General features: G+C 55.9%; 1 protein-coding gene across 3 annotated transcripts in view; it reads left to right on the top strand.

Annotated features, from left to right (window-relative positions):
* Rere (arginine-glutamic acid dipeptide repeats) overlaps nt 1-21,135 on the top strand; it is a 402,127-nt gene extending 380,992 nt beyond the window's left edge. For all 3 annotated transcript variants that reach the window (XM_070037277.1, XM_070037278.1, XM_070037279.1), the window contains 11 exons: nt 11,012-11,174; nt 12,052-12,144; nt 12,483-12,682; nt 13,947-14,108; nt 14,625-14,738; nt 14,888-16,194; nt 16,283-16,505; nt 17,018-17,738; nt 18,085-18,231; nt 18,474-18,654; nt 18,838-21,135. In XM_070037277.1, the coding sequence (XP_069893378.1) occupies nt 11,012-11,174; nt 12,052-12,144; nt 12,483-12,682; nt 13,947-14,108; nt 14,625-14,738; nt 14,888-16,194; nt 16,283-16,505; nt 17,018-17,738; nt 18,085-18,231; nt 18,474-18,654; nt 18,838-18,871 (3,345 nt within the window). In that variant the 3' untranslated portion in view covers nt 18,872-21,135. The remainder of the gene's footprint in view (nt 1-11,011; nt 11,175-12,051; nt 12,145-12,482; nt 12,683-13,946; nt 14,109-14,624; nt 14,739-14,887; nt 16,195-16,282; nt 16,506-17,017; nt 17,739-18,084; nt 18,232-18,473; nt 18,655-18,837) is intronic.
* The last annotated feature ends 2,949 nt before the right edge of the window (nt 21,136-24,084 follow it).

Below are 24,084 nucleotides of genomic sequence, written 5' to 3'. Positions count from 1 at the left end.
CATAGCTTGGAGTGTCTGTCAGGAAAGACAGCATTATGAAGTGTATGTATCATAGGCCCACTAAAAGGTGGCTAGAGTTAACGACAGATGGAGCAGGGGACCCAAACTAGTAGCAACCAGGAGAAAATGGTCTCAGGAGGTTGGGAGCCAGAAGTTAGGACATGTAGGCAAGGCGCTTGGCTTGGTTCCTGTTTGTGCAAGAAGCCCTCTGGAAGCCATAGATGGGGAAAACCTGCGAGACCTGGCAGATGGCACCATTTGGGGGGCACGGGGTCTGGAGGATGCTCGAGGAGCGTTGCTTGCTGCCCTGACTTTGGTTCTTTCCTCTCCCAGGAAAATGGACCTGTGGCCATGGCCTCGGGTCCAAAGTCAGCTCAGGGAAAGGATCTTTCTGTTCTGCTTCACTGGAGAGTTTTCACTCCCATTGGAGGTGAGGCAGAACCAGAGAAAAGCCAGTTTCTGAGGGTTTCTGCCCCTGCAGGTTCTCAGACATTTGAAGACCTTAGGGTTGAGCAGGAAGAATGCAGAGCTCATCCATCAGCGTCTCTCCCTCTGTGCGTCTGTTTGCAGTGGCTGGTGCCCAAGGGTAACTGTTTAGCACATGTGGCAAGAAGGAGAATGACTTCCCGAGCGCAGACACGAGCACCTTCATGCCTCAGCCCGGCCTCTGCGTATGCCCGCGCTGGGCGGGTTGGAGGGCACAGTGTCCCACGGGAGCACTGTGGCACACCCCCTCCCACCACCCCACAGCAGCTCTGAGCAGGCCGATGTGTGGTTTGGACATGGGCCTGCAGCGCTCATTTTAAGTGTCCAGCACACCGCAGGGGCAGCCCTGGTCAGTCCTGCAGCGTCTACTGGCTTGTTTCAGATCCACACTGCCCGCCCGGCACTTTTGAGATGTGAACTCAGTGGCCAGGGAGGCAGCCTTCTCTATTTCCAGTTCCCTTCAGGATGGGTGGAGAATTAGTGCCAGCCACACACTGATGTTGTGGCTCTCCAGTTGGGGGAGCCACGCCCAAACCCCTCACTGGCTGCTCTCACGTCATACGTGTTGTCCAAGTTGTGTTGTGTGTTCATAGAAGTAACTTGGATGTGTAGAAAGCCTGAGCTGGGCCTCACACAACCTGGCATGCCGTGGCTCTTTCCTGTGGTGACTCTGGGAATTCTTCCTTTGTGTTCTGTTGGCAGCTGCTTGTCCGTCTGGTCCTCCTTTTCCCAGGGAAGCCGCTGTTGGGGTCCCCTGGACGGAAGGTGTTTCTCTGGGGTGGGCTGGCTCTTCTGGGCCTCGGTGCAGCAGTGGCAGGGCGGCCAGCTTGGAGGCCATTTGCCTTGCTCTTGACCCTACTGTTCCCCGTTGGTACCAGGTCCCCTCCGCGGGCAGCCTCTACCTGCATGGAGGACCTCATGGTTTGGCAGGATCCTATCACCTGCTCTGCAGCTCAGCTCTTGCCTGAAATCGCCGCTCATTCTGCCAGGGCTGCTGCAGCGACACACCACACACTGGCAGCACTGGCAACAGGGATGTATCTCCTCACCATGCCGGAAGCTGGACTTCAAGGCCAGGTGTCAGCTTGGTTGGTTTCTTCTGAGGCCTCCCCGCTTGCTCGTAGATGCTGTCCTTTATTTATATCATTGTCCCGCTGTACTTGTCTCTACCCTAATGTCTTTTTCTTGTAAGAACACCCAGAATACCCATCTGATTGAAAGACTGAGTCTTTTTTTTGCGGGGGGGGGGGCCCGGTTGTGGGGCCTGTACTTTGGGCCTGGCCGCTGTCCCTCAGCTCTTCAGCTCAAGGCTAGCGCTCTACCACTAGAGCCACAGCGCCACTTCCGGCTTTTTTCTTTTTGCTCATGTGGTGCTAAGGAATTGAACCCAGGGTCTCATGCATGCAAGGCAAGCGCTCTACCACTGAGCCACCTTCCCAGCCCCCCATCTGATTGAATAAGGACATATCCAAGATGTCCTTCGGTTGTTGTTTTGGGGGTTGGGGTTTTTTGTTTTGTTTTGTGGTGGTACTGGGACTTGAACTCAGGACCTTGTGCTCTCACTTGGCATTTTCTTCAAAGCTCTCCCTCTACCACTTGAGCCACATCTCTATTTCCAGCTTTTAGCTGGTTGATTGGAGATGAGTCTCTTGTATTGGTCTGCCCAGGCTGGCCCAACTGCAGTCCTCAGATGTCAGCCTTCTGAGTAGCAAGGATGACAGGCATGAGCCACCAGCGGCTGGCTCATTTAAAGACCTTATCTCCAAATAAGGACACATTTGTCATAGTAGATAGGGGCTGAGACATCACAAATCTTGAGAAACAGTTGGAAGCCCTTGTGGTGGCTGCAGTCCTCACCCTCTGCTCTGGAATGTCCGTGTGGACGGGCCCAAGAGACCATGGACAATGAGCCAGCCCGCCTCCAGCTTCCAGAGAGACCTTTGCCGTAAGCTAAACCCCAAATTCAGGCAAAAGAGATGAGACATTTTCCACCACTGTAGGAGAATGTGATCCAGTTTTTGTTTTTTTCTGCTTCTCCTTTTATTAAACAAACATGGTCCTTCCTTCTTTTGTAACAAGGAAGTGAGTCCTTTATTTGAAAATTCAACTTGCAGAAATGGATTGCACATGATAATTTGCTGCACATCCATAAAACCCATAAAATATAAGAGGTAGTGTTGGTAGAGTCGCTGTTCTCATTTCCTGACAGTCATTACATACTTCCAATACAAAAACATTTTTCTCCTAACTATCCTTTCTGAGCTCAAAAATGGATTTCCCTCCAGCCCCTGTCATTCAATTATCACCTCGGGAAATGCGCAGATAGAACTGATGATCCCTTTAAAACATCCTGCAGCAGGCCGTCCTGCCTCATCCTTCATTGCTCGTCATTAAACGTTACATCGCCAATGTATATTTTATAGGGTGACCCTGACGGATGTCACTTTGATGCTGTGTGGGGATAATAAGATTGCACATACAATGAAAGGCCGATAAATAGAAAAATGTTTACGAGATGAAGAAGGGTGGTTTTAACAGCTTTATGGCTCTCCTTTCTCCTCTCCCCCTCTGCTGGTAGAATAGAGGGTTCATTACAGGAACAAAAAGCCTGAGCAGAGGTGAAGTGGCCACAGAACCAGAGGCAGTGAGACCCCCCCTGCCCTGCTGCTGAACTCCAATAAAATGAACTTGGGAAACAATGAAGTGTTCAGCGAGGGGAAGGAAACCTATGTCAGCAAATGAATTCTTGGGGTTGAGAAGTCAACTGAGAAAATGAGATGCCTAGTTCTAGTGTGTTGCATTTGAAACGTTAGCTATCTCTAAACAAACAGCCCATAAACCTGAAAGTAAAGGCATTGGCACGCTCCCTTTTGTGTGGGCTCCATGTTAAGTCTTGCTGCTGTGTCAGTATTGCCAAAGACAGGTGATTTCCACACCTGGTGGGAGCCTGTAGGTCTGGGATGGGCTTTGCACTATATTGTGACCGCCTTGAGTTGTTTTCTGTTTTGATTTTTAAAGACTAGTCTCACTGAGTAGCCCAAAATGGCCTTGAACTCACAATCCTCCTGCCTTAGCCTCATGAGTGCTGGTATTGCACGTGTAAACTACAAGACCCTGCATTGATCTCTATTTTCAAATGTGTCATTTCCACATCTTTAAAAAAAAGTCAACAGCCAGTCACTGGTGGCTCATGACTGTAATCCTAGTTGAGACCTGAGGATTGCGGTTCAAAGCCTGCCTGGTCAGGAAAGTCCTTGAGGCTCTTATCCCCAATAAACTACTCAGAAAAAGCCAGAAGTAGTGATGTGGCTTAAGTGGTAGAGCCCTAACCTGGAAGACGTAAGATCTCAGGCACAGTGCACAGGCCCTGAGTTCAAGCCCCAGGACTGCCCCCACCGCCCCCCAAAAAAAGTCATTTGTGGTTAAGTAAAAGAATTTTCTGTGTAGAGCTTGGTCTGTACACAGATGTCATGGAGTTATTTTCAGAGGTGGCAGCAAGAGGTTGCGGGTTCAGGGGACATCTCAATGGCTCATGAATCCTTTGCATGGTCTTGAGCACAGAAGAGATAGTTTGAACAGAGACTGTGAAGTTAATAGTGCGTGTAGGACTTTTCTTGGGCAGAGCCCATGTGTCTTTAGGGACTTGCCTTGCCTAAACTCAAGCATCACTGCTGTTCAGTCAAGAGGCAGTTGATTCCATTTATTGGCATGTCTCTGGGCATGTGAAATGCAGAGCCTGGGGAAGACAGAGTACTTAATAGCATAAGCTGTTGGGCTGCAGGAGGCAGCTCAGAGTAGTGGTTCCTAGTGTCTGACTCTCTTCCATGTAATTCTTAGTGAATCCTGTGTCTACCATATGTAGTTTTTGTTGTTGTGTGGTGTTTGTTTTTGCTTGTTTGTTTTGTTTTGTTTTTAAACTTGGTACCAGGAAGCTGTTTCACTCTGGTGTGATTGTATCTTCAGCGTGCTGAGGTGGGGAAGTGGAAATGAAGCGAACTCCAGAAATCCAAGATATCCCAGGTTTGAGCCTCTGGCTAAAAAGATCAGGATGGCGAGCCATGCACCAGTGGCTCACACCTGAAGTTCTGGTTGCTCAGAAGGCTGAGATCTGAGGATTGTGGTTCAAAGCCAGCCTGAGCAGGAAAGTCCATAATCTCCAATTAATCCCCCCCCCCCAAAAAAAAAAAAAGCCAGAAGCAGAGCTGTGGCTCAGGTGGTTAGAGCATTAACCTCAAGCTACAAAAAATCTCCAGCCCCCTTAACTCTTTAAACCCTGAATGTTAATGTTTAAGAAGCAGTACAGCAGCATGGTTAAGACTGCTGAAATCTGGGACCCAGAGTTGCTTCAGATGAAAGAACTCCTATTGTTTGCCTTGAAAGTCTCTGTCTTTTTGACGTTTTTGCAAAATGAATGTCATTCTTTTCTAGGAAATAATGGTGAGATATGGGATATTTCTAGTGACCTTATTTGGCAAACATATATCCATTCCTCAAAAGTATTATCCTTGGGGCTGGGAAAGTGGCTCAGTGGTAGAGCGCTTGCCTTGCGTGCATGAGGCCCTGGGTTCAATTCCTCAGCACCACATAAGCAAAAAGAAAAAAAGCCGGAAGTGGCGCTGTGGCTCAAGTGGTAGAGCGCTAGCCTTGAGCTGAAGAGCTGAGGGACAGCGCCCAGGCCCAGAGTTCAGGCCCCATGACCGGACCCCCAAAAAAACCAAAAACCAAAAGTTTTATCCTTTTTGCATGAATTCCAGGTAAATTTTGATTCCCAAAAGAGCCTCCATTCTTGTGTTTATGGATGACTGACCTGGTCTCGGGGCGTGGTCACCGGCAGGGCCTGTGTGGGGGAGTCCACAGACCAAGCCCAGAAGAAAAGCCTGAATGTAGCCAGAAGAAAGGAATGGCAAGGGTAGGGATAAAAACTCCAGGGGGCCGGGAGTGGTGTTTGTGATAAACTTGGACTTGGGCCTGGATGCTGAGGTGTGAGGTGGTCAGGGCTTCATGGGCTGCAGTCTGCAGATGGAAACCACTGGCATGGTGTTCAGCAAAGGCCTGCTCTGTGGATGGTTTGCCAGAGGAAGTGGCAGGGTCAGAGGTGAGCTTTGGAAGACCAGTGCAGCCTCTGCAGGAGGCTGGGACGGGCTGCAGCAGGGCCTCAAGCCTGCCCCTCCCAGTGGATAGCCGTGGAGAGTTCAGGAAGCCTCATTCCTATTTTAGTTTCTGACAGAAACAACAGTCTCCTCTTTCAGCTCTTTTGTGCGGTATAAACATAGTGTGATAATGGGGGAGGTTTAACTTGCCCAACTAGGTGTTTATTTTCATCTTAAGAGTACCTGGCCCAGGAACATTATAATGGACATCTCAACCTGGCCTTGTCAAAAACAAGTCAACTCCAAGAGACCCCCTCTCTGGGGTCTGGAGGACGTGCCTTGCCCAGGCTGCTCCCCACGGGAGCCTTCCTCTTGGGCCGTGTGTTAGATCAGAAGGCGTGGGTTCAGGAAAGCTGCTCTTGTGCTGTGGGCGTTCAAGCTCCTCAGCACTCCTCTCACGCAGGAGACCACAAGGTGGGGGAGCTGCTGATGGTGCAGGCCCCTTTAGAATCAGGGAATTCCATTTGGTTGGTTAACAGAAAAGGAGCCCTGGGAACTGAGCCTTAATTACTGGAAGACAACTGCTTGCCTGCTGGAGAAAGATCTGTAAGAGGTGGCTGATCCCAAACTGCCTCGCACCTCATGTCCCCCGCTGTCCAATCCAGCCTGGGATTGCCAGGAGCAAAAGGAAGGAGACTCGCACAGGAGTCTGCACCAGCCAATGTTTACTGACTTAATCACTACATTTGAATTAGTCATTTGTGTATTTGTGTGGGTGTGTGCGCGCGTGTGCACGCGCATCCATGTACTAGTCCTAGCGCTTAAACTCAGGCCTAGGCACTGTCCTTGAGCTTTTTTGCTCAAGGCTAGTGCTCTACCACATGAGTCACAGCTCTACTTCTGATTTTTTGGTGCTTAATTAGAGATCAGAGTCTCTTGGACTTTGCTGCTTGGGCTGGCTTCGAACCATGATTCTCAGATGTCGGCCTCTTGAGTAACTAAGTACTACTATTTTTTGCCAAGAAACAACGGGACTGTAATTCTTAGGCAGAGCAGATGCGAAAGCCGCCCAGGCAAGCCGTGTGCCTTCCTGGAACCCCTTCCCTCACGAGGAGCTGTATCTGTAACCCCTCATCCACAGGCAGCTTTCCCTCCTGCTTCCCCCCTCTTGTCTCTTACTGCCGGCTGCTTCTTCTCAGGTGATGCTTGGCCCAGAAAAGGACCCAGGGAAACTTAGTGATGAGGAAAGATGAGCTGCAGCCTTGCCTCCCCAGTGAGGGTGCAAGGACTGCCCGCCCACACACGGGCAACAAGGAGGCGGGGCGCAGGCCAGCACAGCGCAGATTGTCTTCTGTTTTGTGGAGAGAACATTGCTCTGTGCGCTGAATTGAAAAGGTTATGTACACAGTATTTCCAAAAGACCTCGGCCTTTCTTGGCTTGGCAAGAAAATGTGTAAGTAGCTGGCAGGCTGCAGCCACACCAGACTTCGTTCTGCAGTCCCCTGGGGCCTTACCTTCCACCTCTCCCTTGTGCCCTCCTCAGGAGGTGTTCAGGACAGCCCGCCCCCTGTAATGTGCTAATAGTAATACCTCATAATTCAGGCTCTGTTGGGTATCTTCATAAGCCGCTAGTATAGGGCAAAAATAATCGGCTTACCTTTTCTTGCCTCGATCTCAGGACCTGAGTGAGGGTCCTGTGCGATGCATTAGCGCTGAGCCGAGGTGTTAAAACCCGGGCGGGGGGGGTTGCTCTTTGAAGACCCCTGCACCAGATGCCTTGGTCAGCTCAGCTGGCTGAGAACCCGCCTTTGCTACTCCACACTTCCGGCACCTTCCCAGCAGTCTACCTCACTCCACTCCCCCACATCCCCAGGGTGGGGACCCGAAGCTTGAGTTATTTTACAGAAGAATTTCTTTTTTGATTGGGCAGGACAAGCTGCGGGTTCTCTTTTCTTCGCATTGCGGTACCTGAGGGAAATGAAACAGTGGCAGCGTTGTAGCTTACCAGACACCACACAGCACACTGAACTGCTCACAGGACTGGCGGGAGAGGCACCCAGGCCCCTGGTGGCAGCCCCACCGCTGGCTGGAGGCTTGGCACATGCCAAGTAGGACCAGCCTGTCATTAGCCAAGGTCAAGCAGAGCCAGGCCCAGCCCTCCCACCCACAAAAGTGCGCCTGAAACCACCTCCAGGCCCAGTGGCCCTGGCCCCTGCTGCTTCACCCAGATTGTCTGAGCAACAGAGGGGCACTGGCATTGTCTTCCTGCCTGAGAGATCTTGACCAACCTGCAGCTCCATCCCAAAGACATGGCAGTCAAGAGGTGGCGAGGAGGAGGAGGCCACCACCTCTGGATGACCATTGAACTGACCCGGGGTCAGCGCAGCTGGGTTTAGCTTTTCTCCTTGAGGTTCTCAGCCCACCCTGAGGCACTGCCCTAAGCAGGTGGCTCTGCCCCTCTCCCTTCTCCTGTGCACAGTACTCCCTTCCCCAGGTTTTCCTTTTGGGGGAATCTGATGGCACTCTTTCTCTAACGCTGCCTGTGTGGTCTCTGGGGAGCTAAGGGCACTGGGTGAAACCCTGTCTCTGGCAGTGAAGCTCCAAATACCATCTGTAGCCTTCTGTGACTTGCGGAGAAAACCCAGCTTCCCCCCAAACAGAGAGGGGCACTGAATATGAGCTAGTAGGCTCAAGTACCTCGCACAGTGCTGTGATTGGAGATGGCTTCGCCGGGCACTGCGCCACTCTGGTTGCTCATGCCGTGTGCAATCTCAGCACTGCAGTGCTGCCTGCGAGGCCTCGGAGTGAGCCCAGAGCGCCGCGCAGCAGGAGCACCCTGAGCATTATCGGCCATTGGTGTCGCCCGCATTTAGACCTTGGTGTTTGCTTGCAAGCAAAAGCAGGAGCTAATTTGCAAGGCTGGCTTTGTGGAGCTGCCTTTTGATCAATGATTGCCTGTGTTAATGTTTCAGTAAGCTATTGATTCCTGCAAGAGCTTCTGTTCCCTGAATTTATGTTCAGCGGGCCTCCACAGCACACACTCTGCATGTTTGATTAAAGTTCAATCGACTTCGTTCCTGGTGAGCTCGTGAGCTGCTTCACTCCCTATTTGTAGAACCAAAGCATTTCCCAACATATTCTTTTGTTTGTGCTCAAGACCTAGCCACCCATGCAGCCAGCAATATGCTGCTTCTAATCCTCCCAGATTCCCTTCGTTCCAGTGTTTAATCCCTTGGTAGCCATTACAGCGGCTGAGAGGCAGCTAATAAAAGCTGGCCTGGATTTGTTGTTCTTTTATCAACTTCATTGATAAGTAATTGATGTATATACTCCTTATTGTACGTATTCAGTAAAAATGTACCCACTTTAAATGCACAGTTCAGTAAGCATCTCTGTGACATAATGGTAGCAGTCAGTATACAGACTGATTCCATAGTCTAGCCTGGTTATTGGGTTCTTTTCAGCTGTTTCCTCCCCCATGCCAGGCATCCATGGCCATGCTCCCCACACCTTCCCTTTAAACAGACTCTATGCACCCTTTGATTGCTTTCATTTGATAAGATGTTTTTGAGATTCATCCCTCTACTAATTTGTTCTTTTTTATTGCCAAGTATTATTCCTATGAACGAGTATGCCAGAATCCAGTTATCCAGTTCTTTTGTTTGATAGGCATGTGTCTTCTTTCCATTTTAGAGCTACTAAGAATAACGTTTCTATGAATGTGTGTGCACAAGGCTTTGTGGGAGCATAGTTTTATTTCTTTAGGGTAAACAAGCTAGGCACAGAATTGTCAGGTAGTACAGTGGTGGGTATTTCACACTATAGAAACTGCCAGCCAGTTTTTTTTTTTGTGTGTGTGTGTGTGTGTGTGTGTGTGTGTGTGTGTGTGTGTGTGTGTGTGTGTGTGTGTGTGTGTGTGTGTGTGTGTGTGTGTGTGTGTGTGTGTGTCGGTTGTGGGGATTGAACTCTGGGCTTGAGCGCTCTACCGCTTGAGCCAGTTTTCTAGTGGTTTATTGGAGCTTGAGCCAGTTTGCTAGTGGTTTTTTGGAGATGAGTCTCACGGCCTTTCCTGCCCGGGCTGGCTTTGAACTGTGATCCTCAGATCTCAGCCTCCTGAGTAGCTAGGATGACAGGCTTGAGCCACCGCCACCCATGCCAACTAGTTTTTACAAAGCGGTTTGGCTGTTAGGTATTCTCAGCAGCAGTGTGTGCCAGTTCTGACCTTTCCTGAGTTTTAAAGAGTATTCTTTCATTTTATCAACCATGATTCCCAACCTGTCCTTTTGATTCTTGGCACTGAGAAGATAAAATCTCTTCTTGTTTAAAAGCTATTTCTCCTTTTAAAATTTTTTATTATTATTATAAAGGCAATGTACGGAAGGGTTACGGTGATGTAAGTCAGGTAATGAGTATATTTCTAAAAGCCGTTTCTTAAGTGTTGACAGAAAGTTGATGTAATTGCTAGGTTTCTTTGGGGTCTGGAGTTTCTCACTTGACAGAGCAGGAGTTAGGTAGAGCACTAGCTCACCTGTGCCTGGAATCTTCTTTCTATCTTGAGTCTCGCATTGGGTTTTAATCTCACAGAATTCCATCTTCTTTTTTATGCTACAAACTGTGCTGTCTTTTTAAACTGCTTTCATTTGCCTCTGGGAAGTAGAGGCGGTCAGTTGTAACTGCATGAGGCAACACAGCGTGCACACACACAAATGCTGCTTCCAGTCTGGGGCTGCATAGCTGCTTCGAGGAACTCTCCAGCCTCACAGAGGCCCGGCCGCGTCTTCCCGCCTGGCTCCTGTTCTCTTTTTGTTAGACCTTCTCTTGGCTCCTGTGGCTCTTCCTCTTGCAGTGCAGGCTTCTGTAATTCTTTTGTTTTTATTTTTTTGTCAGTCATGGGGCTGAACTCAAGGCCTGGGCACTGTCTCTGAGCTTTTTCACTCAAGGCTAGCACTCTACCACTTTGAGCCACAGCACCACTTCCGGTATTCTTGGTAGCTAATTAGAGATACAAGTCACAGACTTTCCTGCCTGGGCTGACTTGAAACTTCAGTCCTCAGATCTCAGCCTCCTGAGTAGCTAGGATTACATGCTTGATCCACCTTCACCCAGTCCTTTTTGGCTCTTGTTTCCAGTGTGCCCCAGGGCTTTAGCACCAGTGAGTAGCTTTATCTGGCGCACTAGACACTGAACAAATAAAGGTGATGGAGCACATGGTGATGATGTCTGGAGACAGCGCTGTGCTGGGCTGAAGGAGGTGGCCGTGTTCGCACAGGCTGGGGGTGGGGGTGGGGGGAGACATGCGGGAGTTGTTCTCCTCCAGCATACCTTCACTGTTGCCAGAGCACTGTCTGTCACTGCCGCCCAGCTTTCTACAAGGCCAGATGGAGGCAGACGTGGCCCCGCCCCCACCTACCCTCATGGGGCCTTGTGTCTTGCAGGGAGAACTGATCACCTTCTATTACTACTGGAAGAAGACCCCCGAGGCAGCCAGCTCCAGAGCTCACCGCCGCCACCGCAGGCAGGCCGTGTTCAGGAGGATCAAGACCCGCACTGCCTCCACCCCCGTCAACACACCCTCCAGACCCCCCTCCAGCGAATTTTGTAAGTGGGGAGGCCTGGGGAGAAGTTCACATGCAGCCAGTTCTGGGCCTGCAGGAGTGGATGGCCCAGACGATTGTGTGTGCATGTGTATGTCTGGGCACACACATGTGTGAAGCCTTACCTAAATGCAGTGCTGGCAACGGGTGGGAGTTTTTCACTAGGTAGAGTTTTAAAACCTGTTTGTATATCTAAGTATTTCTAATAAATTCACCATCATTTAAAGTTTTATAGAAATGTGAAGCTTACTCTAGGCATGTGGGGCCCTGGCCTAGAAGACTTCACATACACTGGTAATATGTGTGTAGGTTTTGGTGGTAATAAGATCAGATGAGCCCGAGCTGGAGGCTCATGCCTGTAATCCTAGCTACTCAAGGAGGCTGAGATCTGAGGATCAAGGTTGAAAGCCAACCCTGGCAGGAAAGTCTGTGAGATTCTTTCTCTCCAATAAAATCACTGAAAAAGCCAGAAGTAGTGCTGTTACTCAAGTGGTAGAGTGTTAACCTTGAGCAAAAGGAACTCAGGGTCAGTGCCCAGGCCCCGAGTTCAAGCCTCAGGACCAACCAAAAAAAAAGAAGATCAGAGAACACCCTTTGGGAAGGCCAGGCCCGAGCGAGCAGCATGCACACCAGTGACAGCGAAGCGCTGCCCTCTCCTCTCCGGATGCAGTAGCAGCTCCTTGCCTTCCGGCCTGAGGCCATCTGTGTTTGTGCGTGCTGAGGACTGCCCATGAATGCCAGGACGGCACTGTTCCCCCTTCAGTGTGCAGAGTGCCCTGCCACGAGGGCCCTCGAGCGCCACTGGACCTGGCTGTGGAACAGCTCTGCCTGAGCAGTCAGTGTAACGGTGTCTCCCTGTCCTGCTTGTGTGTCCCATACAGTGGACCTGAGCTCGGCCAGCGAGGATGACTTTGACAGCGAGGACAGTGAGCAGGAGCTGAAGGGCTACGCCTGCCGCCACTGCTTCACCACCAGTAAGTAGCTCGTGGTACCCAGGGCTCCTTCACCGTGTGCTTCAGGTGGGAAAGCTGCCAGAAGCGGAGAGTGATGACTGAGAAGCCGGAGTGTCATCTGTCTTTGACTTCCCTCCCCTTTGAGTCATTGGTACAGGGAGAGCTGGGCTGGCCAGTGGGTAGGGGAATCCATTGAAAGCTGGGTGTGCATGGGTCCTGGAATTTGCTGCCATCTCCTCTGTGTGCCCCATGAGGAATGGGCTGCCCAGGTTGACGGAGGAAGAGCAGCCAAGCGGGCTATCTGGCTGTGCCCCGGGGGAGTCGTGGGTCTGGGATTGGCACCTCCCCTCTTCACGCAGCCTCTAAAGACTGGCACCACGGGGGCCGGGAGAACATCCTTCTCTGCACCGACTGCCGCATCCACTTCAAGAAGTACGGGGAGCTGCCGCCCATCGAGAAGCCGGTGGACCCCCCTCCGTTCATGTTCAAGCCTGTCAAGGAGGAGGAGGATGGGCTCAGCGGGAAGCATAGCATGAGGACACGGCGGAGTCGGGGCTCGGTGAGCTCCTGGCCCCGGAGGGAGGGAGTGCAGCGTTCAAGTTTAGGTGGAAGCAGTGCTGTGCCTCTGGGAAGAGCATTTGGTCCTCCTCTCGGGGGCTTGGCTCTTCCTGGGTGGCTGCTAGGCCCACATTCCAAGATTAACCTTACAAATGATCAGCCGATCTTGGTTTGTGGCCATGCGCTAACTCTCCAAACCTTCACCTGTTGCTCCTGGGCTGGTCACTTCCATCTTCAATGTGGCACATCTCCACTAGTTTATACTTTTTTTTTTCTTTTTTGGTGACAGTACTGAACCTTGAACTCAGGCTTGGGTACTGTCCCTGAGCCTTTTCGTTCAAGGCTGGTGCTCCACCACTTGAGCCACAGCTCTGCTTCCAGCTTGATGATGGATTAGAGGCAAAAATCTCTTGGATTTTTTGCACTGTCAGCTTTTAGCTCCAGTCGTCTTATCTCAGCCGCCTGAGCAGCTCGGATTACAGGCCTGAGCTGCTGGAGCCTGGCTTACTTTGTACTTTTGCAGACTCACTTTCTCAAGCGCCTGATCCAGCGTTAGAAACCTGTGGTACATGCTTCTCCTTGCTTCACAGGCCTTTCACGTCACCGGCACACGTTCCTCTTGCTTTATCGGTCTCTCACGAGAGGCTTTGTTTCCTTCTTTATGGCTGGAAATGTGGCAGGGACTATGGAAGAAGGCCTTAGTGAAATGCTTGGGGTACGGGTGTAGGGGGGCTTCTGCACAGGACTGGCCTCCCGAAGGGTGAAGCAGGTGGGTTGGACGGCCCAACTTCTCTGCCCCTGCCTTCCTGGCAAGGCTCCAGGGCTCACCTGGTAGCTTCATGGAAACGAGGGCTAGAGGAGCCAGCAGATGTCCTCTGCCTACATGCACCCTGGAATTGAACAGCTCGGTCCCTTTGGATGGATTTCCAGCCTGTCTCATTATCTCTGCAAGTGGTGATGAGCAGGGTTGGAGAGTGGACAGGTTCAGGGGATAAATAGAAAGGGTAAGGTACTTTTAAGATGCCAAAATAGCCAGCCCAGCCGACTTCCTGCCTGTTGCTCAGAAAACTTTGCTTATTTCCAGCATGAGTAGGTCAGGACACTGCTCAGAGACGAGTCTTGAGCTTTGAAAATTGCTTTCTTTTCAACATGTGTGTGCGTGTGCGCATCCATCTGCCCATACCACCTCTGCTGTGGTAGGCTCGGGCGGGTTCGGGGACCTGGGGCCCATCCGCCCGCCTCACTGGCCTTTGTTTGGGGCACAGATGTCTACACTACGCAGTGGTCGGAAGAAGCAGCCCGCCAGCCCCGACGGCCGCGCCTCCCCCATCAGTGAAGACATCCGCTCCAGCGGCCGGAACTCCCCCAGCGCCGCCAGCACCTCCAGCAACGACAGTAAGGCCGACACGGTGAAGAAGTCAGCCAAGGTCAGGGGCCACCCGACCCCCTTCTCTTCCTCTCCTAACTCTCCATTCCCTTCTGCCCACCTGCCTGACCCTCCCCCTTCTTCCCACTGGAAACTGGGCTGCCAGCTCTGACATTCAGCTGCCTCAGATGTGGGCCCTTGGCTGCTTCTTGGGGCTTCTCTGAACATTTAACACTGCCCGGGCCTTAGGGCCTAGAGAAGGAGTTCCCACCAACCTCGCCCTCCAAGGTCTCAGAGACACAGGTCCGAGACCGGCTGGAAAGCCCCCGCCGCAGCCCCAGGTGTCTTCATCCCCACATTTTTTTTTCCTTCAAGTTTATTTAAAAGTGAAAGGCAAACCCTGTAGAAAAGTAGACACTGGCCATCTGGAGAGGGGTCCAGAGAGGCGGTCCCTCCCCACTGGTGCCTTCCAGAGCTTGCTGGCTTCTGGAGAGGAAAGCCAGCTGCTCGGGAGAAGGCCGTCTCCCTCTGCCCGCGCTGACGCCGCTTCCTTGCTTGGGTGGGGGCGACACTGCAGAAGGTGAAGGAGGAAGCCTCGTCCCCTCTCAAGAGCACCAAGCGCCAGCGGGAGAAGGTGGCCTCGGACACCGAGGAGCCCGAGAGGACCAGCTCCAAGAAGACCAAAACCCAGGTGAGTGCCCAGGCCTTGGCCGCTCCTTCGAGGCCCCTGCCCGCATCCCCTGGATGATGGCGTCCTCTGGCTCCTGAGGGGCCAGGCCTCGGCCACGAGGGACAGAGTTGTCTCACCCCGTCCTTCCCTTCTCCCTCCTCTGGTTGTAGGAGGTCAGCCGGCCCAACTCCCCCTCTGAAGGCGAAGGAGAGAGCTCGGACAGCCGAAGCGTCAACGACGAGGGGAGCAGTGATCCCAAAGACATTGACCAGGACAATCGCAGCACATCCCCCAGCATCCCCAGCCCTCAGGACAATGAGAGCGACTCCGACTCCTCCGCGCAGCAGCAGACGCTGCAGGCCCAGCCCCCAACCCTGCAGGCCCCCTCGGGGGCCCCTCCAGGAGCGCCCCAGCTTCCCACCCCAGGCCCCACCGCCTCTGTCCCCGCCATCCCACCCCAGGGCCCCGCCACAGCCCCGCAGGCCCCGGGCCAGCCGCAGGCGCCAGCCGCATCCGCTGTCCACGCGCACGTCCAACAGGCCCCCACCCTGCACCCGCCGCGCCTGCCCTCTCCTCACCCCCCCCTGCAGCCCCTGACAGGCCCTCACGCACAGCCCCCGCTACATGGCCAGGGCCCCCCTGGGCCCCATGGCTTGCAGGCAGGGCCCCTACTCCAGCACCCCGGGCCCCCTCAGCCCTTCGGCCTCCCTCCCCAGGCCTCCCAGGGCCAGGCCCCCCTGGGCAGCTCCCCCGCAGCGGCTCACCCTCACAGTGCTCTGCAGCTCCCCGCCTCTCAGGCCGCCCTGCAATCCCAGCAACCCCCGCGGGAGCAGCCCCTGCCGCCCGCGCCCCTAGCCATGCCCCACATCAAACCCCCGCCCACCACGCCCATCCCCCAGCTCCCCGCGCCCCAGGCCCACAAGCACCCCCCCCACCTCTCAGGGCCCTCCCCCTTCTCCATGAATGCCAACCTGCCGCCCCCACCCGCCCTGAAGCCGCTCAGCTCCCTGTCTACCCACCACCCGCCCTCAGCCCATCCTCCACCCCTGCAGCTCATGCCCCAGAGCCAGCCCCTGCCCTCCTCCCCGGCTCAGCCCCCCGGGCTGACCCAGAGCCAGAGCCTGCCCCCCTCTACTGCTGCCCACCCCCCTTCCAGCCTCCACCAGGTGCCCCCCCAGTCCCCGTTTGCTCAGCATCCCTTCGTCCCTGGAGGCCCTCCTCCTGTGACCCCACCCTCCTGCCCGTCCACCTCCACCCCTCCCGCGGGACCCAGCGCCCCCGCACCGCCGTGTCCTGCCGCTGTCTCCAGTGGGGGCGGCGGCCCTGGGGGCACATCCTGCCCGCTGCCCACCGTCCAGATCAAGGAAGAGGCTCTGGATGAGGCCGAGGAGCCCGAGAGCCCGCCCCCGCCCCCCAGGAGCCCCTCCCCGGAGCCCACCGTGGTGGACACCCCCAGCCATGCCAGCCAGTCTGCCAGGTACGGTTCACCTGTGGGGAGGGTTTCAGGGGAGGCCGGGCTGGTGAGGCCCGGGATGGGCCCCGAGCCAGAGCTGTGGCCTTTCTAGGTTCTACAAACACCTGGACCGGGGTTACAACTCGTGTGCACGGACAGACCTGTACTTCACCCCCCTGGCTGGGTCCAAGCTAGCCAAGAAGAGGGAGGAGGCTGTGGAGAAGGCCAAGCGGGAGGCCGAGCAGAAAGCCCGAGAGGAGCGAGAGCGAGAGAAGGAGAAGGAGAAGGAGCGGGAACGAGAGCGGGAGCGGGAGCGGGAGGCCGAACGTGCAGCCGTGAGTCTGGGGGCGCAGGGGCACTGTGTGCAGTGTGCCAGCCCATGTGGTCTGCCTGGCACACGCCGGCGTGCTGGCTGGTGTGTGAAGCCAGGGCCCCGGGAGGCTGCCCCCACCCCTTGCTGTGCACAGGCTGAGGGCCTTGTAGGCTGCGGTCTCTTCTGCAGCCTGGAGATGGGCGCTGCCTCCGGGGGTCCGCTCAGGAGACCCAGGCGGGGGCGGGGGCATTCTACCAGTATCTATCCCATGATCCTTCTCGTGGACTGAGTCACCCAGCACCCACTTCTTTAGGAGGAAAGGAAATAGAGAATGGGCCTTGTGGTAGGCCTTCCTCCCCTCCCCCCATCTTGCTGCTGTCTTAGGGGTACACAGCCCCCCCCCCAGGTTCCCTGCAGGGCCGGAAGCATGTCAGGATCCAGCACAGCTGGAGCCCCGTCTCCATGTTCGAGTCCCAGGCGGACCGGCGGTGTGGTGAGCCCCAGGCTCGGCCTCAGCGCGCTCTCTCTCAGCAGAAGGCGTCCAGCTCCGCCCACGACGGCCGCCTCAGCGACCCCCAGCTCAGCGGCCCTGGCCACGTGCGGCCCTCCTTCGAGCCGCCCCCGACCACCATCGCCGCCGTGCCCCCGTACATCGGGCCCGACACGCCCGCCCTGCGCACCCTGAGCGAGTACGCCCGGCCCCACGTCATGTCGCCCACCAACCGCAACCACCCCTTCTACATGCCCCTCAACCCCGCCGACCCCCTGCTGGCCTACCACATGCCGGGCCTCTACAACGTGGACCCCACCATCCGCGAGCGGGAGCTGCGGGAGCGGGAGATCCGGGAGCGGGAGATCCGGGAGCGGGAGCTGCGGGAGCGGATGAAGCCGGGCTTCGAGGTGAAGCCCCCTGAGCTGGACCCTCTGCACCCAGCCACCAACCCCATGGAGCATTTCGCCCGCCACAGCGCCCTTACCATCCCCCCCGCAGCCGGCCCCCACCCGTTCGCCTCCTTCCACCCGGGCCTGAATCCCTTGGAGCGGGAGAGACTGGCCCTGGCCGGGCCCCAGCTGCGGCCCGAGATGAGCTACCCAGACCGGCTGGCCGCCGAGCGCATCCACGCCGAGCGCATGGCGTCGCTCACGGGCGACCCGCTGGCCCGCCTGCAGATGTTCAACGTGACTCCTCACCACCACCAGCACTCGCACATCCACTCCCACCTCCACCTCCACCAGCAGGACCCCCTCCACCAAGGTGCGTGCCGCCGCCACCAGGGGGCACTCGGCACACGGGCCCAGGCCTTTCCTTCTCCTCCCTCCCCCCCACGAGAGCGGGCTTGAAGGAGGGGAGCCACACCAAGCCGGTGGCGGTGGCTTGAGGGAGGGGCGATGATTTGAAGCCCAGGACAGGAAGTGGCCCGACCTGCTCTGAAAGGAGAGGGAGGCCACAGCATTTGCTGCCCCCAAAACTGGACCTGCTCTGCAGCTGGGCCAGGCTCATCTGTGTTGGCCGAGCTATGCCCCAGGCCGCCGCCAGGGGGCACTGCAGATCTGCCCTCGCACCGCACCGCCCGCATCTGGACTTGCGCTCTTTTCCTCAGGTTCCGCAGGCCCAGTGCACCCCCTGGTGGACCCCCTGACTGCTGGCCCTCACCTGGCTCGCTTCCCCTACCCTCCTGGCACCCTCCCCAACCCTCTGCTCGGACAGCCTCCTCACGAGCATGAGATGCTGCGCCATCCAGTTTTTGGTGAGAATTCAGCCGAGGGTGACGGGGCTGCATGTGGTGGGCTGGGCTGTCCTCCCGAGGCCGCCTCTGTGTTCAGTGTCAGTCTGCACTGCTGTGTGCAGCGGGTCCCCGTGGGGACAGAGCAGACGCCCACCTGGGGAAGGCCTAACACCGGAGCGGAGCAGCCTTCGCAGGGCTTCTCCAGGCCTCCCGCTCCCTGGAGGCCCCGCAGACGCTCTCTGTGACCTGTGCGTCTTTGGCAGGCACTCCCTATCCTCGAGACCTGCCTGGCGCCATCCCGCCCCCCATGTCAGCGGCCCACCAGCTGCAGGCCATGCACGCCCAGTCAGCCGAGCTGCAGAGACTGGCCATGGAGCAGCAGTGGCTGCATGGACACCCCCACATGCACGGCGGCCACTTACCGAGTCAGGAAGATTACTACAGGTGAGGGGGGGGGCGGCTGCCAGGCCAGGCCACGTGCAGGAGAGGAGGCAGCGGCATAACTTGTGGATGGGAGGCCATGGTGCAGGGAGGTCTTGCCGGGCGGGGTCCGCAGAGCAGCAGGTAGCCCCTGCCTGTCACCTGCCCAGGCCAATATTTCTTTTTCTTTTCTCCCCTCTCTTCCAGTCGACTGAAGAAAGAAGGCGACAAGCAGTTATAAGTTATTTATTTGTTAATGCTGGCTGTGGGAACCCCAGTTTTGGGGACAGAAGCGGGACTTTTGGCATATATTAGGAGCTGCAAAAGCAAAAAAAAAAGTCTTCTAAAGATTTCTTTATATATTTAAAAACCCCACAACTAAAAATGTGTCTGCATACTAGCGTTGGTTTGTCAAGAGGATTTCCTGAGGCTGTTTGGGTCTCTTGCATGACAGTCCCCCAGAAGCTTAGTGAGTCCTGGACTAGACCAAACACCCACAAATTTCCCTGCCATCTTGGGGTTTGGCTTTGGTTTTCTTTTCTTTGATTCCTCGGTAGGTGCTAGAATCCGTTCACACCCTTCACTGTGCGTGCAGACACCGAGTCCCGGTCCTCCGGCCCGCGGTGTGCAGGTAGTGGCATATGAGGTAGAATCCAAGAGCTATAATTTTTAAAAAATCTTTTATTTTAATACATTGTAGGAAATCTTCATAATTTGAGAAAGTCCTGCAGCATGGCTTTTTACATCTGTAAATAAGTAATTTTAGAACAGTTTTTTCCCCCTTCCACAAACGACTATTCTGATCTATTTTTTCCAGCCATGTCACTAATTGTGAATTCCTACCAGCTATTGACAGAATACAGAGTTGATTTTTTAATAAAAAGTTATATATAATTATCCCTTTAATTAAAGGGAGCAGATGGGCGTTACTGATGGCACGCGGACAGGAGCTGGGGGTGAGGTGTGGCCCAGCAGAGGGCGGCAGGGCGGCAGCGCCCGCCCTCCCTGCTGCGGGGTCTGCTCGGGTCTGGCGCTCACTCGTGCCTCGAGGGAGCGGGCTTCCTGCCTTGTGCGCAGGAGGCGGGTGCTGGCTTTCGGTTGCCCGGCTGGCCGCGCCGGGGTGGGCGGCGCACATCTATGTGTGTCTGTGGTAGGTTTCCGTAGTTCTATGCACACACGTTGATTTGTTCTGGATACATTTGCCTTTTTGAATCTTCTGGAAAATTTCATGAGCAGGCTAGAGAATTCAAGAACGATTCCGCACAAGTAAACTCAGCCCGGGAGAGACCCAGGACATAAGCTTGCCAAAGGAATCCGTTGGGAGTCCGCCCTTCATGTGTGTCATCATGTGGATGTTGTGGAGGGGACCAGGCAAAGGCAGCCTTGCCGTGCACCGGGGTGCCCTGGGGCTCGCCCCCCTCCCCCTTGGATGCCAGCTGCAAAGCTCCATCAGGAAGCAGGTGCCCAGCTCACCCCGCCCCCCCTCTAAAGGGGTTGGCCACCCCACTGCTGACAGCGCCATGCCCAGAGCTGAGGGCGGTCATCAGACGGGCAGGGCCACTCCCCAGGCTCCCGACCCACACTGTCCTAGGGTATTCTCCTGTCTGGCAGTCACACACGGGTCATCTTAGTGGAGCCCTGGCTGGCCCTTTCCCGGCCCCGTGCGTGGCTCCAGTCGGGACAGAGGGCGTTGTCTGTTGAAATGTCGTTTTGGTTTCTTTCTTTCATTTTCTCATTCCATTTCTGCCTTAACTTTAGTTCCTTAGGGGAGGCAAGTTCACATTAACTCTTGGTTATGCAGACTGCTGGCTGCTTTGGCGTGGGGGCTCAGGTGCCCTCGGGGGGGGGGGTCAGCCTCTGGGCTTCTCTGGCTCTCCGGGAAGGCCTCTTCCCACTGGCCACCGGACAGGCCCCATGCTGCCACTGCTGTCCCTTGTCCTTTCCCTCTTTTTAGCTGAATCTACCACTCAGATCTTCCAGCTCCTCTCTATTACCCGTTTTTCCAAAGAGCAAGAGGGAAGTGCTTTGAAGTCTGTACTGGAGCTGTGGGAAGTGTTTCCTCTGTATGTTCTGGGTTCTTCCCTCGCCCCGTGAAGCACCCGACCCTTCCATTCCCAGCACCCGCAGCCCAACGCCTCCATAGCTCCTCCAAGAGGCCCTAAACCGTGTGATATCTGTCAGGCCCAGCCGCCTGGCTTCCTTTTGGATTTTCCTTCCTTTTCTTTGAGGTTTGATTTTGCATTCTGTGTTCCGTACGTATCTTGTTCAGTGTCGTCGATGAGCTTCGCGTCTCACCGCAGCGGAAGCAGAGCAGAATACTTTCTGGTTTGCTGGGTTTATATAGATCTTGAAGCTAAGTGTATATATGAGTAGTTTGCCATGAGATAACACAGTGTAAGCAGAGTAGACACCCAGAAATCGTGACTTCTGTGTTCTCTCCATTTTGAGTATTTTGTAATTTTTTTGAAATATTTGTGGACATAAATAAAACCAAGCTACACTACACCAGCGGTGTGGACCGGCGCAGTGTCATTCGTGGATTGGGGGTTGGGCCCTGGCAGCTGCCGGCCTTCACCCCACCAGGGCCAGCCAAGGCCAGAGGACCCTGCCGGCCTCGCAGACACCAGTGTTCCAACCAAGAGTGCCACCCCTGCCCGCCCCCCTGCTCACCCCACTCCTGCACAGCCTAGCCGGAAGAAGATGCCAGGTCCGGGGTGGATAAGGAAGGTGCTGCAGTGGCCTGCAAGGGGTGTGTATAGCCACCAGGGGGCAGGCGTCAGTCGTGGATTCCCCTCAAGTTTGTCCCTGGCTTCAGCGCTTGCTGGTCTCCCAGGGTGCTCCACATGCAGCTCCACTGTGGCGACCACCGGCCACACATCCATCTAGCGCAGGAGGCCGACACCCAGGTGGAGGCCTCCTGCCCACCCTTGTGCTGCAGACATCAGCCCTCGGCGTGGGCTCCCGGGCCCTGCCACCCCTGCGTACTCTGCAGCAGGTGGACTGAGGAGAAAGGGAGAGGATGACTTGGGGGCTGCCGAGGTCCGCCCGGCCGTCTCCACGCAAGCAGGAGACCTGCAGATACGTCCACCAGCGGGGCCGCCAGCCTGCGGGGCGGGCTGTGAGCGAACCGCCTGTGCTCGTCTCCAACCCAGACCTCTGTCAGAATAGAACCCATGACAGACACATTTGAGGCTCGTGCTGCAGGCCCGCCCTCTGAAGAAGGGCAGAGCCAGTGTGTCCGCGGTGGTCCCTCCCCCCCCCCCCAGGAGCAGCAGGAGACCGCACCTGCGCAGCTGACTGGAACCGGGTCCAGAGCTGCAGGTTGGAGCAGGGGAGCCGCAGAGTCCGTCAAGGAGCTCATGCCTCCTTGGTGGTCCCAGAGCAGCCTCCTGCCCCAGCCCCACTGAGCCCCGCTGGGCGTTGGTTGCTGCTTCCCCCGGGGACACATGCCCCTGGGCTCCGTCTCCCTCCCCTGGAGACGTCAGCAGCAAAGGCATGAGGCTCGGTGCTGCTCCAAGAGCTCTGACAGCTCAAGTTCTGGCCGGGCACTTGGTTCCTCCCACCCGTGGTGACAGTTGTGGAGTGGTCATTGGTTCCTTGACCTGTCAGAGGCCAGGTTGACCTCCCCTGCACAGCTCTGCTCATGGGCAGCGTGGCTGGCCCTGCCCTGGCACCTTGGTAATGGGCAGACCCTGTGTGTAGAAGGGCCTTGCCTCTCTCACTGGATAGTAAATGGGGGCGTGGTGGTTGGGTGACGGATGTATGGATGGAAGGGTGGATGAATGAATGAATGGTGGGTGATGGGATGGATGATGGACAGGTACATGAGTGATGGACAGGTGGAGGATGGACGGGTGGATGGATGGTGGATGGGCCCTGCGGCGGTGCGCTCACATCAAAGGCATGAATAGCCAGACAGAACCTTTTACCTGGTTGAGGTTGACAGCTCCTGGGAAGCCAGGCGCCCACTGCTGACCTCCCTCCCCAGTGTTTTCTACTTGCTGCCCCTGACAACCATGCCTGTCCTCGGGGGTTCAGACCTGGTGGATTCCATTCTTGGGACAGATGTCCCGAGTGATGATTACATTTGAAGCAGGACTTCAGGGCAGTGCCTGCTCAGGCTGCGGGAGGCTGTGATCATCGGATGCACCTGCCGGCACTCCCTGTCACTCTGTTCCTGGTCCTGGCCACAGGTGGCAGTGGTCACAGCCCAGGTACCTGTCCTCCCAGGAGCTGTGAGAATGGGGCGGGGCGGGGGGGGGGGGGGAGGGCCTGGGCAAAGCGGCAGCTGGAAAAGGTCACAGCAGAGCAGGGCTGTGGTGGCGGGGCAGGGGGCGCTGTGCCGTGCTAGGGGGGAGGGGGCAGGGCCCCAACATGATGAGGCTGTGCGCACAGGTGGTGTCTTTTGCTTTCCGCCACACCTCAAAGCCTAGGTAAAAATTGGGGTTCGCACCACAACCCTCCCTACCTGGAGCATATGAAGGCTGTGATCTGAGGCTCTCACAGTTCAAAGCCAAACCCAGGCAGGAAAGTGCGAGACTCACCTCCAATTTACTACCAAAACTGGAAGTGGAGCCGTTGCTCAAGTGGCTCAAGCGAGAATGGCCAGGCCCTGAGCTCAAGCCCCACAATTGGTACTGAAAAAATACAAAAACCACGGCCTAGGGGCTGTCCCTGCCCCTGCAGTCCCCGGGGATCCCCAGTGTCCCCGGTGAGTAGCAGAGCGGGGGTCATTGTGTGTTCACGGGGGACAGTCGGGAGCAGCTCTGGTTCCAGCTGTGCAGCTTTAGTTTCGTGTCTAGTGGCCCGAGTGGGATGACGGGAGGGCCGGGGCCGCTCCGCCCGTCCCGGCCCCGCGCTTGCTGCACGGCGCGCGTGCTGTGTGAATGGGGTCGGCGCGTCCCTCCTGACGCGGTGGCAGGTTCGGGGCACTGCCCTCGGCGGCTGCATCTCCATCCCCGCTCGGGTCAGCAAGGAGCTGAGAGGTGGGGTGCAGCTCTTGGACTGGCGGCGGCGGCCCCCACAGCTCTGGAGGAGGAAGACCACCCTCCACGCTGCCGTGCCCAGCGTCCCTGGGCAGACTTCAGAGCGGAGGCCTGGGGCCGTGCACGCCCTCTCTGCTTTTGAAAGCTGGAGGGAGGAGGCCCAGGGTTAGAGGCCACCATGATGGGGCCGCCCCAAGCCTCTCCCCATGCTCAGCAAAAGAGTGGGGGCAGCCACGTACATTCTCAGAAACCTAAGCCACCTCCCCAAGCAACGTGTGCGTGGGAGACGCGTCCCCAGATCCAGGGAAATGAGGAAACGGCAGGAGACCGCTCCAAGGAGACCAGTCCGAGGCTTGTCACAGGCCGGGCAGGGACTCCCTGTGCTTCTCTTGGGGTGTGGGGGCCGCCTCCCACAGTGCCACGCATACAGGGCAGGATGGCAGCTGAAGGCAGAGCAAGGACCACCCAA

The sequence above is a fragment of the Dipodomys merriami genome, unplaced genomic scaffold (assembly GCF_024711535.1).
Source record: "Dipodomys merriami isolate MVZ:Mamm:240054 unplaced genomic scaffold, mDipMer1.0.p SCAF_28, whole genome shotgun sequence".
NCBI lineage: Eukaryota > Metazoa > Chordata > Mammalia > Rodentia > Heteromyidae > Dipodomys > Dipodomys merriami.
The sequence above is the reverse complement of the archived record's forward strand: the minus strand, read 5'-3'. Positions and strand labels throughout refer to the sequence as shown.